General features: G+C 36.6%; 1 protein-coding gene and 1 long non-coding RNA gene across 3 annotated transcripts in view; both read right to left on the bottom strand.

Annotated features, from left to right (window-relative positions):
• LOC132111421 (kinesin-like protein KIF13B) overlaps window positions 1-5,967 on the bottom strand; it is a 40,970-nt gene extending 35,003 nt beyond the window's left edge. For both annotated transcript variants that reach the window (XM_059518689.1, XM_059518690.1), the window contains exons 1-2: window positions 4,801-5,967; window positions 889-973 (exon numbers count right to left, since the gene is read on the bottom strand). In XM_059518689.1, the coding sequence (XP_059374672.1) occupies window positions 889-973; window positions 4,801-4,870 (155 nt within the window). In that variant the 5' untranslated portion in view covers window positions 4,871-5,967. The remainder of the gene's footprint in view (window positions 1-888; window positions 974-4,800) is intronic.
• A 3,887-nt stretch (window positions 5,968-9,854) lies between these two features.
• Window positions 9,855-12,499, bottom strand: LOC132112022 (uncharacterized). The gene is made up of 3 exons (XR_009424869.1): window positions 12,350-12,499; window positions 11,539-11,702; window positions 9,855-9,949 (listed from the first exon to the last, which is right to left on the bottom strand). It is a non-coding gene; the product is annotated as an uncharacterized LOC132112022 (long non-coding RNA).
• Between the last annotated feature and the right edge of the window lie 849 nt (window positions 12,500-13,348).

Raw genomic sequence — 13,348 nt, 5'->3', positions numbered from 1 at the left:
ATGCTTCTTGATATACACTGAATATTACTATTTCAAAAGTTTGTGAAGAACTAAGTATCATGTCTTCATAACGTTTTAAACAGTACTATTCTTTTTTTATTATTAAGGAGTAATAAAACATGAATGTTTAATTCTAAAAAGGCCTCAATTCTTCATCTTGTAGATGAAAGATATTTTATTATTGTATTTAAAGTTATTTTTTATCCTTTTTTGCATTCTTAAACTCAATCAGATAAAATAAAGAGTCAGGAAAATTGTGTTATAAACAGCAGCAGACATTACTTCTGCTTCATTACTCTAGAAAAGGAAGGACAAACTGAGTGCAAAGCATTGTGGGATACAGTAACCACTGCAGTATGCAAATGTAGTAGGCAAGTGTGTACTCTTCTAGTACTATTCCGAAACAAATCACAATGTTAGTAAATCTACACTACTATGCAGTTTGGTGTCAGTACGATTTTTAGTTTTTGAAAGAATTGTATTTATTTGGTTATAAATATTGAAATATTATTGCATCAGGTTTTCTATTTTAATATATTTATTTGATAAAGCAATGTATTCCTGTGATGGCAAAGCTGATTTTCAGCAGCCATTATTCCAGACTTCAGTGATGCAGAAAAAACATTCTGATTCTGTGCTCAAAAGCATTTCTTATTATTATCAATGTTGAAAAGTGTAACAGTGATACATTATTCAGGACTCTTTGATGATTAGAAAGTAAAGCATTTATTTGACATTTATTTGAATTTTTGTCTTTACTGTCACCTTTGATCAATTTAATGTATCCTTGCTGGATAAAAGTATTAATTTCTGTAGAAATAATAAAATACCTTGCTGAGCCCAAGCTTTTGAACTATACTGCATGTCAGATTTTCCAATTCAACTTACCTGGAATCCTTCCCCAGGTTTGACGGGTAAAGATGTGTTTGATTCCCCTCCATTTCTACAACACATTTTGTGTTCAGATCCTTTTCTGTTGGAAAAAAAACAAAAACAGATGGCAGGTTGAAGATCTATATGAGTTTTGAATTAGTTTTTGTGCTGTGTCACAAGAAAAGAAACAGGATGTTGGAACATTAAAAAGGATCCAAAGCCACCAAATTGATCAGAAGAAGCATATATCTTATATGTGACTTCCAATCTAAATACATTTCCCCATCTCAATCACTTAGATGACTCTAATAAGCAGCAGGAGACGATGCTCGAGGACAGAAATCAAACAAGCATTCTGACAGAGTTTTCTTGAAATCACCCACCATTATTATCACAGCTAAGAAAAGAATTCAGAGCAAAACAAGTTTTATAGACTCATGTCCTCAGATAGGATATTGAAGGACATTTCTGGAAAATCATAATCTCCCTTGACAGGCTGTTAACTACATTAGCAAAAAAAAACTGTGAAACTAAAGCGATGATTCTACACAACGCTAGATGCCATGGGGGAATCTTATTTAGCCCTTCTAATCAATGATTTTGCCAGCCAACCAACTATTTCTCCAAAAAAATCTGATTTCTCCTAAATGTAATTAAATTGTTTCAGTGTGAAAGTGCAACAAACTCATCAGCAGGTCATGAGATGCCACAGTTCTCCTCACATGCCAAAATCATTTTAAGACAATCAATCTTTCATGTCCAGTTATGTGTTGATTTGGAAAGTAGCTATGTCGTGGGATAATGCATGATGATTTGTATTTTGCAATACTGACCAGTATTAATGCATTGCATTATTCAGTTTAAAACAGTGGAATCATTTGATTAAATTTAGGAAAACATTGGACCATATTGAATAGCTGGCAAACACAGTTATTTAAATACACAAACAAATAAAATAAATATACATTATTTACATGCTCATATTCATGAAAATAATTTATATAAATAATTTATATACAAAAAACATTATAGATATTGAAAATGGAAAGAAATTAATGCATCAATTAAATGTTAAAGTTTTTTTGTCCTATTTTAACTCGCAGAAAACATTTAGTTTTGGTTGTAACACCAAAACAATGGTCACAAGATCTAGTGACAACACAGCACCAGCTGTATAGTTCAAGTGACACTTCCATGAACTGGCATGAAACACTCTCACACAGGCCAAATGCCATCGGGCCATCCTTAAAGTGCCCTGGGATTGGATCGGGTGTCAGCTTGACCGGAGCTGTCACACTGACAGCAACAGCGGGAAGAACCTGCAACAGCATTCCTTCAAACACTATGTCAGCAGCCGCTCTCTGCTAAAGCTGCTTCCGGTCCAAATAAATAGATTCCAAATAAAGTTTTGCGGTTCGGTCAGCTGAAAGTTTAAGAAGCACTCCTGACTGCTGACTAACCCAATACCCAATCCAACAGCAGGCCAAAGCATGTATGAAACAACAACAGGGAAGTGGAAAGCATCTGCAGCTGACTCAGAAATCCTTGGAAAGGATGCACTCTGAGGCCACACTAGAGCCCCTTTCACACTGCCAATTCGGCAAATACACGCGTAAAGTGTTCCGGCAATTGTTCGCGGGTCGCTAGATTTTGCACTTTCACACTGCCAGTGATTACCCGGGATATGTGCGTGCTTTCATACACAACCCGTAAAGATCCCGTCACTACACGTGACATCAGGGCGTGACGTGTAATGTACGAGTCGAAAACATTAGGCACGTTATACTTTCACTGAAGCTGGCAAACGATCTCGGCATCAGCGCAGAAAGTAAGGAACTAACTGATCTCTGCTTCATTACAGTTTGCACATATTTTTTCGTCGCGAACATTGATCTTCCTTCAAAACAGCCGGTAAAAGAGTCGCGCGATAACGTGCGTCATCACTTCGACACAGCATTAGATCTGGCTTTTGTTCACACAGCGCTCGTCCCGGGTTGAACCCGCCAATGTTACTAGGTCCCCGACCCAGGTTCAATGCCGGAATCAATCCGGAATCAAGTCCGGCGTGCAGTGTGAAAGGGGCTTAGCTGTAACAACTTCCTGTTAGATCAGGAAACCTCCCAGCATTGGTGGCCAAGGTCCAAGGAGGAGAGCCATCTGGATTTACCACAGCTGGCCAGTCCAAAAATCTGAATTTCCTGCATTATGTCACTCAGGTAAGAGCGATAAACACATGTTATCTTGGCAACAGTGACGAACTGGAAAGACTGACAGAGTCCTGAACACAATAACACAAAAACAAAGCGACTATTTATCTACAGAGAACAAAAAGCAGTGACAATGCCCTGCTGCAGCTCATTTCTAAAATTATTTGCACAAGTTTATGGAAGTAAAACCATTAATAATGCACAGTTCAGTTAGTTACATAGAACTGTAACTGCATTCTTCAGGCCATACGAGAAGAGAATGAGGCAATTGGTGTCCTCAACTGATGTGGTGAACCGGGAAATCATTAACTATTGAACCTCTATCTCTCTTTATCCACCAAATGGTTTTGAGAAAATATCTTTACATAGAGATACATATGAACATTTTCTCAGAACGGCCCAAACTCATTTGGCCAAGGGAACATGTTCGCTTATGCAACGTTGGCAAATAGTCAATTAAGCCTCTCTTCCTGTCTTTGTCCAAAACACACAGAGAGAGAGAGAGAGAGAGAGAGCGAGAGACAGCAGAAGTAAAACACAAAGTTACATTTTTTTATGTTATTTAGAGACTTTCAAAAACAAGTTATCCATGTTGTATGAAATAACATCAGAAAAATCTTTGGAATTCGAATAATACAATAATGAAGGTCACAATTCCAGCATTGCAAATGGAGACTGGGAAGTGTTTAAAAGGATGTGTGACTCGGAAAGCTCACACAGGCTGTCAACACTCGATCAGTGCTTGAGTCTTGTGACCAAATGATACGCTCCAGTCGCACACGTGACAGGGTCCGTGGCTTTACCAAGACACACGTTCTCCCACAGGAAGACCTGTTTTAATGTCATGCGTTTATGTGAATGGCATGCAAATCTTGGGGAAGAAGAAAGGGGAAATTTTATTTAACACTATGCATGACATTGATGGGGTGTCCTCTAGACAAATAGATGGATGGAAAGAGAGAAAGATGTTCCATTATATCTTATAGGCTAAACAGAGTTTCTATAGCCACAGAAAACCTGGAAACAGGTAGCTGACAACAACAAGCAGTTTAACATGTTGTAATAGATCTCTCAAACAATCCTTCAATAAATGTTATATGATTGAATACATGTAGGCTATAAATATTTCTTGCTTTTAAAAATACACTATATCAACTTAATGTCCTGATGTAAAATAAAAAAGTTTACATGTCATCTGACTTATAATGAAGTTCTAGATAGATAGATAGATAGATATTTTTCACCATGACAAAATCCTTGTGTGTGTAACCCTACTTGGCAATAAAGGTCTTTCTGATTCTAGACAGACAGACAGACAGACAGACAGATAGATAGATAGATAGACGGATGGATAGATAGATAGAAAGACGGATGGATAGATAGATAGATAGATAGATAGATAGATAGATAGATAGATAGATAGATATTTTTCCACCAGACAGAGTCACATTTCTCATGAATTCCTTGGTCACGTGACCAGCACACATCATTACTAGCATCCACAGAATCCAGCATGGCCTGATCAGAAGGACTTTCTCGGAACTTTCTCAAACTCTGTTACTGATCACAAGATTAAAAGGCCGTGTCAAAACATAGTGAGCAGACTAGCTAGACAGCGTTTTGAGGATCACGGGGACGATTCAAACGTCCAGGAAAGAACTAACGTTACACTGGGTCTTGAAATACAGATATCAAGTGACAGAACTGAAACTCGACTCACCTCTCCGGTTCATGGGCCGGACCCGAACCGCCACCTTCACGTTGGAGTTGTTCAAATTAGCGTCGCCCATGATGTATGTCGATATATCCACGAGAAGACGTGTTATAAAACGATCGAAATGCTTCCCGACAACCTCGAGTTCATAAAATAAATCTCATCTAGATATGTCTGTCACAGGAGTCCCGAGTAATCTCTGAGTGAAGCGTGTCGTGTCCAAAAATGGCCAGCATCGTCCTCACTGGGTTGATTTTCTCCGTTTTGAACGGCATAGATAAGACATTGTCGCTTTTAATAGTGTAAAAGCAAAGTTTAGTGGAATGTCTTGACAGCTGGAGATTTAGTTGGATCAAAAACAAGAGTCGAAAGCGAAGCAATCTACCTCCTGGATTCCTGTCAGACTGCAAATGTCAAGACTTCTTTCCGGCAGGAAACCGAGTAACTAATAATTAAGCAGGGTTTTAATAATGCATGCCTGGCTGTGACCGTCTAATAACCACATTTTGCTTAAAGGAGGTTTTTGCATTAAAAAAAGCAAAAACGAATAAATAATTTATCCGTGCAGGTGTTTTAATCCAGGGGAACACTGCAGACCTATTTAAGTTGTGGTCTAATCGTATCTATCTGGGTAAAGTGCAATACAGGCAGATCTGAATAGAGTTTTTCCAAAAATATATCAAACAAATAAGACAATGTTCGCAATGCACACAATTATTAGACTAATATTAGGCTATCAGATGCTGATCTGTCAATGTAGCGCATTTACATGCACAGAATGGCAAACAAACCGGTTTTAGACAGAAAGACCATGAAGGTAAATGTCAACGACTGAGAAAAAAAAAAAAAAACATAAAATCCTATTGTGGCAGTTATTTCCGAAATCTGATCGCGAACAGCATCTGAGGCGTGTCTGTTGAATTTTGATTTCTTTTCAGACAGGGTGAGGGTCCAACTTCACGAGCTGATTAAAACAATGGTGCTGCTCTACATTCCCACCCAGCTCGGCAAATCTTCAGGATTGATATCCAATACGACGGAGACAAGACACACGTCTTCGACAGAATTAGCGAATCCAGGAAAATGATTGTTGGACTGATTTAAGGACTCCGGCGTGGATGTTAGCCGCTTTATTTCAGGACTGAACAGCGTGAAGCCGGTGATGTTAAACGGCGATCCATTGACGCCCAAAGGAAGTTTACCTTTTAAAGTAAAAGTCCTTAAAATATAACACAAATAAAACTATTATTAATGTAAATCATATGTTCACCAATGTATTATTATTACTAATCACCAAAAACCACCAGTCATATAATAATAACAATTAAGTATTATTATAGGAGTAGTAGTCGAACTTTTATCTTTTTTAATTAAATGTATATTTCTCAAGTCAGAACTGAAACTATTAATTTACGATCAGCTGATCTCCTGGAAAAGCCTTTCAGCCTCCGATGACGAAGAGCTGATTGTGTTTGGAAGTTCGTGCCACTGTGGTGAGGTCAGATATATTTCGGTAGTTTTCCCATTTTAGTCCACCTTTGTCGTCGTTTACAGAAGTTTTTATATCCTATCCATATAAAGCTGGATGTTCCGAATGCTCACATAAGCCCAGATTTTAAAAAAAGGAGAAGGTTGATTTAAGACGGTTAAATACTAAGATGTCTACTTTTACTGGTAGCACAAATAAATGCAGCAGTTTACATTCTGTGAATTTAAAGTTTAACGGTTTATTTTTTAATTGTTCATGCTGTGCGACATCTGCTGGTCGTATTTAACACTGACCCTCACATACCAAATAAATAGAAATAACGTATATAACGTTACTGTTTTTCATTATTCAATTGTATTCTCTCTCTCTCTCTCTCTCTCTCTCTCTCTCTCACTCTCTCTTTATGCTTTATTTGAGCTTTCAGTTTACAATATTTTACAACAAAAGTATAACCATCAATGCTTATTAATAATAGCAAGAGAAAGAATAATAGTTGTTAAAGAGAACTTAAAAAAAACACAATATAAAAGCGGGCGTTACTCCAAAAAAAAAATAATAATAATAATAAAAAATACACAACGTGAAGAGTTTGTATTCAGGCTCTGTCACGTGGTACACGTTTAGTTTTTTCAGTGCTGTTTAAATTGGACCGTCCAATCAGTCTTTTGCATTTACTGGTTACAATTTTTTTTGCAAAGACATTTTATAAAGAGGGAGTATTTGTATGTCAGATGCCAAAAGAGGAGGCTTCTCGATAATTTAAAACTTGAGTTATATGTAGCCTGTTTAAGCTAATGATGTGTTGTCCCTCTTGGTTACGTAATACTGTTATGTCCCACTAGAGGATGCTGAACTCTCAAATAAAACCACCCAAATTTACTTTCATGTAACCAAGGGGATGATAAACGTAATACATTTGCTTGGATTTTTACAATTATGATTCACTTATAATAAAAGTATCTTATATTTCACCTGAAAAGCAAGCATAATTATTATACTGTCAAAAAGGGCCAAAAAAAGTTTGATTAAGACTTGTAACTTAAATTTGCTTGAAGCTGAGTCACTGTTCTTGTAATACACCCACTGCACTTACATGAGTAAGTCGTCTGTTGCTGAAATGTCATGGTCCACCCTATACATAAAGGTTGAAATTAGGTACAGTAATTGCAGATGAGAGAGTGCCTGTACTTTAGTGAAAGTTTAATTTGTTCTTCAGAAAAAGGAAAAAAAAGTTGGGAAAAATCCCATCAAAATGAATATAGCTGTCTATGGTAATAAGGGCAGAAATGTAAATACAATTTGACATTTGCTGATTGTATCATTTATTTGGAGTTGCCGCAATTGTGCAATTATTGAAAAAGGCCCTATTAAAGTCTAAATTAGATTTAGATCAGCTTACCAAACAAATCACATCCATTAATCACAATGTAAGCAAAATTCCACAGTGAAATTGAATCCTTGTGTTGTTGTTTTTCAGGATCTATGACTTAATCATTTCAGTCTGGGTACATACAGTGCACTTTGAAGCTTGGTAATTTAGTGTAAATGTTAGAGCGTGAGGGGTCTGACGGGGCCTGAGAGGGAACTCCTGTGATCCGTGTGGCTACGAGAGGAGGGGCCTTCCAGGGGAAAGGGCATCTGCTTTGAATCCCACCACGCGGGCCGCCTCCACCCCACTGTTATGCTTTCACCTACTTCAGACCTGAAGATTCACATTTACTTCAGACCAATATTAATGAGCTCCTTTCCATTGGATTATTATGGGTAAATATTTGTTTGTTGTATAAGATTAGGCAAACCCAATCGTTAGGTCCGAAACATACTACATGTGGTGGTAACAAACTACCATGGAAGTGATAAGAGTTACAATAACCTTCAAACCCTTTGTGTCATTAAACCAGATGTGCTAACTATTCTCGGTTAACTTATTTAGCAAGGTTCTTCTCTAACTGTAGCTCTCCACAGAATACAATTTACATTCGTATAATAGAGCCCTTTCAGCCGTGTTGCAAACTCTGAAATTGAGCTTACGCTGCTAAAAACACTTGCTTTCTGATGCTTTTTTTGTGCTTGAGGCCTAAGTATTGAACATTGGTATTGGTTTTCTGTTACTATAGAAACACTTTGTTAAGGATAGCTGTGCTTGCTATTACTTTTCTTCAGCATTCAGACCATGATTATTTTGGTTAATTGAAACTAAAATCTTCAAAAAACATTAAAAAAAAAAAAAAAACAGTTCATGTAATAAAATGACTAAAACGAAAATTGTTTTAAATTGTAAAAAATTACATTTAACAGAAACTATAGACATAAATTTTTTTTATAAAAGTGGGAAAAACAAATAAATTACTAAAACAAGAATGCAAAGAAGCATTAAATGTATTTAAACTGATTTGAATAATTTAAAACTGACAGTAAACAAAGGTATAATGTTACGAAACATTTCTATTTCAAATAAACTGTATTTACAAAAATTGCAGCAAATCAGAATGTAAGAATGATTTCTGAATATCATGTGACACTGAAGACTGTAATGATGCTGAAAATTCAGCTTTAGCATCACAGGAATAAATTATGTTTAAAATATATTAAAATAGTAAACAGATATCTTAAATTGTAATAATATTTCACAATATTACAGTTTAGTTTTTTTGGATCAAATAAATGCAGAGCATAAGATCCTACTGACCCTAAACTTCTGAACATTTACATTCAGAGACTAGAATAGAGAATTAAGGGTTGGCTATTTTGTGCACTGCAAGCTGGCTATGCACTCGTCATTACTTAATTATTTTTTTTCTAACATTGTTTTCCCACACATTAAATGCTGCTCAGTCATGATGATTTGACTCCTAATATCTTAATTTGATAAACTATCAACCGTCACTAACAAACACGCGTAAACACCCGCAATGGGAACTTTATGTTGTCTTTTCCTCAACTTAATTCATCTTTATTATGAAGAGAGATAAGGGACAGTTTGCCGTGTAGGCGAAGGTCTTCTGGATTACTGGCCCCAAGGCGGCTTATCGTGGGGGTTTGTTAAGATGACACGATTAAGATAATTGTTCCGGCAGATAATCAGATGGAAGCATGCCAGGCAGAGGGTTCGATTTCAGAGACGACACTTATCTTTAGAGAGAGGGCTCAGAAGGAGTAGGTGGCATGGCAAATCAATTAACTGTTCCTTAGAGAGGTGCTGACTATGAATGGTCCTGTCCACAACAATACATTGAGGAGATGATCTAAAGCAGAACATCTGACAACAAGAGCACTCACCGCAAATGCTCTCAAATTAGTGTTTAATTACTTTTCACACTTTAATGACTGTTAATGCGACTGTTTGGGCTAAATATAATTGACTTTGTTTCTTTTTTAGCATGCAAAAACCAAGCATGAATCATGAACCTGAGAAGGTGAAAGCAGAGGTAAAGAGGTAGAAATATACATCAGCAGTTTTTCAGCAAAAATGTTGAAATTAAATGAGGTTTCCTGCCCCATCGAGAATACAGTTGGAGCTGCGCTGCTCAATGTGTTAGATGACTCATACTGTGCGAGAGCAGAATAAGTAGAGTTGAGCAACCTTCTTCTTTCACTCAGCACGATGTTGGGTTTCATTTCTCAGCTTTGTCTTCTCCCCTTTATTTTGTCTGGTCAAATTATAACCTAAAAAAACAAAAGACACGTCAATGTCAGGGAGTTCACTAAGATGTGTGTGTGTGTGTGTATATATGTCACACTTTAATTTGGGGACCAATTCTCACTATTAACTGTTAACTTGTGCCTCAATAAATTCCCAATTTGCTACTTATTAATAGTTAGTAGGGTAGTTGTAAAAGATCTAAAATAAGCTAATGCTAAATAATGCATTAATATGCTAATAAACAACCAATATGCTTGTAAAATGTGTGCTACTAAGCAACTAGTTAATAGTGAAAATTATATGCATGTGTATATCTACATATATACTCTATTTTTAAGAATGTTTTACACTTGTAGTTCAGTTCTCTTGGTCTGGATCAAAAAGTAAATGATCCAGTTAGTCATTTTTAATATTGTAACCAAAGATACAAAGCAAAAGACATAAGGATTTAGTCACAGCACCTGAGTTTGGAAGAGGACCGAGATGAACCTTTTCATGGGTTCTCGGTTAACTTGTTTGGTGCACACCAAGGATGGCTGTGTTCACACTTATTCAAACGAACTGCAGTTGTTTTTTAGAAGATAACCACTGCATTAGTGATGCCGTACATATGGAGCTCTCAGTGGTGCAGGTGTATTGCTGTGTTTTACAGTCCTTTCTAAAGTGTCCTGTGGCAGAATATTGTTTCACATTATGCAGGACTCTGTCAAGTCAAATGAATTGAGCGTGTTTATGGGGAGGGGTCACTGCCTATGACAAAGAACCTCATCTGGGGCTTTACCATATACGCAAAATGACTTAAATTAGATTGTGGGTGATGTAAGCTCTACTAAAATCAGGGAGTAGCCCTCTGGGTCCTTTTCCTATTTTGGAGATATTAAAAGGTTACGGTGTGATTTGATATTTGCCTTATTATAAGAGTTGGTTTACTATCAAACTTACCGACAACAGCTAGTTGTCATTCCAATGCAAAAATAAATATTGAATTAATAAATATTTACTAGAATTGTTTTAATAAATTCACTATTCCCATTAATGTTCAAACCTATACAGTAAGTTTGGAATTCGTATTATTTGAAACTGATAACTGAGTTAATTCTATCAGTACCATACCGTTTGACATTTATTTATTAAAAGCTTTTTTTTGGCAAACATTCTAAATGTTTTAAGGTTGAAAATCAGTGAAAAATACCCAATAAATGGATTTCTGTTTGTACCATGTGGTCAAAAAGGTAAAATCTATACAATTACTATTAAAAGTGTTACTTTTAAAAGGGAAAATGTGCATGGAGCAACAGAGCAGCTCACTCCATCAGCCGAGTTCAAACCTCAAACTGCATTTTTTTATGAATCACTGCTGTGATAAAGAAATCCCATTAAGCGTTTGCCAGTTTGTACACCCCATCAATCTCACTTGTAGCAGTGAGCAAGCCAAAGAGTGTGAGAGGCATGTGAATGATAGTTAACAAAAGTTGTTTAAAACCTATTGCATTTATCTTTAAAAAGTCAGAAAGGAACACCAGACACTCTTTAATTCGACTAAAACATATTCAAATATTCTGAGAGTAATGAGTGACAGAAAAATAGCCAGAAAACCCAGAATGTCCTCTACCTGCAGCTGCGAGATCATCATTAAGCTGCAACAGGCAATGATAAGATAACACTGACATCTCATTGATTCAGCCTCATCTCATTGATTTGACTCCCATCATGTACGTCACAATGAGGGACTGGGACCTTTGGATCTGTCTGCATCTATCGGCTCCTGCTGGCCCACTGGAGAGAAAGAATCGTAACAAAATAATAATAAAGGAATAGTTCACCCAAAAATCTAAACTTACTGGAAATTTACTTACCCTCTGGCCATCCAAGTTGTAGATGTGTTCCTGTGGCTCAGTGGTAGAGCATTGCATTTGCAGTGCAACAGGGTGTGAGTTCAATTCCCAGGGAACACACATACTGGTAAAAAATGTATAGCTTGAATGCACTGCAAGTCACTTTGGATAAAAGCGTCTGCTAAATGCATAAATGTAGATGGTTGTTTCTTCATTAGAACAGATTTGAAGTCTTCGACCCATAATCTTGCTTAATCAGTGAAGATGTTAATCAACGGAGAAATATGATCAAGATCAAGCATTGTCAGAAAAAGGGGATAGACTTTTTTGCTGGCTGAAGTGTTTTTATGGATAATGGACTGATATTTTGGCCAGAAATTTATAATACCTTAACGATGAATTTGTTTATTACAAACACACAGCTTATTGCTTTCAACAAGACATTAACTGATGAACTGGTGTTGTGTGGATTAATGTGATGATTTTATCAGATGTTTGAACTCTAATTCTGGCGGCACCCATTCACTGCAGAGTATTCATGGTGAGCAAGTAATGTAATTTCTAAAGGTTTATATGAATTAAACTCACATTAGTGTTCAAACTCCACAGCACTTGGCAGTCATCCACAGTGAGAGCAGCACAGCAGGATCTGTTTAGTGACGTCTATGAGCCTGTGACTGAACCTTGACTGTCACACAGAGACCACTTGTAAAATTTATTTTGGGATTCAAATGTATGCACACCTGAAGGTTAAATTACAAAAAAAAACATTTATTGGTGAGGATCTAAGAAACTGCTTTTTAAAGGATAGAGATATGCACCTGTGTACGTTTACTACTGTCACGAGAAATTTATTAAATCAAACAAATTTCCCAACATTGTGGAGACTTTATGTCCCAAGAAATATTGTTAAACTTAAAATCACCTACATTGTAGAAACCAGTCCCCATAAGGAAAAAAAATTAATAAACATGCTAAATAATATCCTAATGAAGATCAAAAAAGTCTGAAAAGTTTGGGTGAGGGTTAGGTTCAAGGTTAAGGGATAGAAATATTATGTGTAAATTTGCAAGGTGGAGCCCCTTTTTTTGACAGATCTGATGGATGCTCTGTGTTTTGCTGGGAAAGCTACTAAATAAAATATTTATATAAATGTAATTCAGAAAGACATTTAAAAAATGCTAGTCCTTGAGATAGAATCTTTTAGAGAAGTATAATTCAAGGCCACAATCGCTATGATGTTTGAGTCTCACAGGCCCAAGACGGCTGCCATCTGTGTCACCAACAGAAATGTTTTTGACCCCAATTAGCTCTGGTCCCTCTCCAGCACCTCAATGACAGTCTACTCCACCACACCCAGACAGGTCCTTGCTTTTACAACTCCCGTGAAATCACTTTGGTTAACAACAGTTAAATATATTCCTATCCACTTACAAAAAAAAAAAAGTTGATATCAGTTTGATATCTTAGCTTTGAACATCTGAATGCCTGATCAAATACTTGCTTCCTAGTAAGTAGGAGCAACAACCCCAAGGTTTAATATGCCCCTCATTTTATTTGATTTATTTCTTCACCTAAACACTAAGT

The sequence above is a fragment of the Carassius carassius genome, chromosome 31, assembly GCF_963082965.1.
Source record: "Carassius carassius chromosome 31, fCarCar2.1, whole genome shotgun sequence".
In the NCBI taxonomy this organism is placed as follows: Eukaryota; Metazoa; Chordata; class Actinopteri; order Cypriniformes; family Cyprinidae; genus Carassius; species Carassius carassius.
The sequence above is the reverse complement of the archived record's forward strand: the minus strand, read 5'-3'. Positions and strand labels throughout refer to the sequence as shown.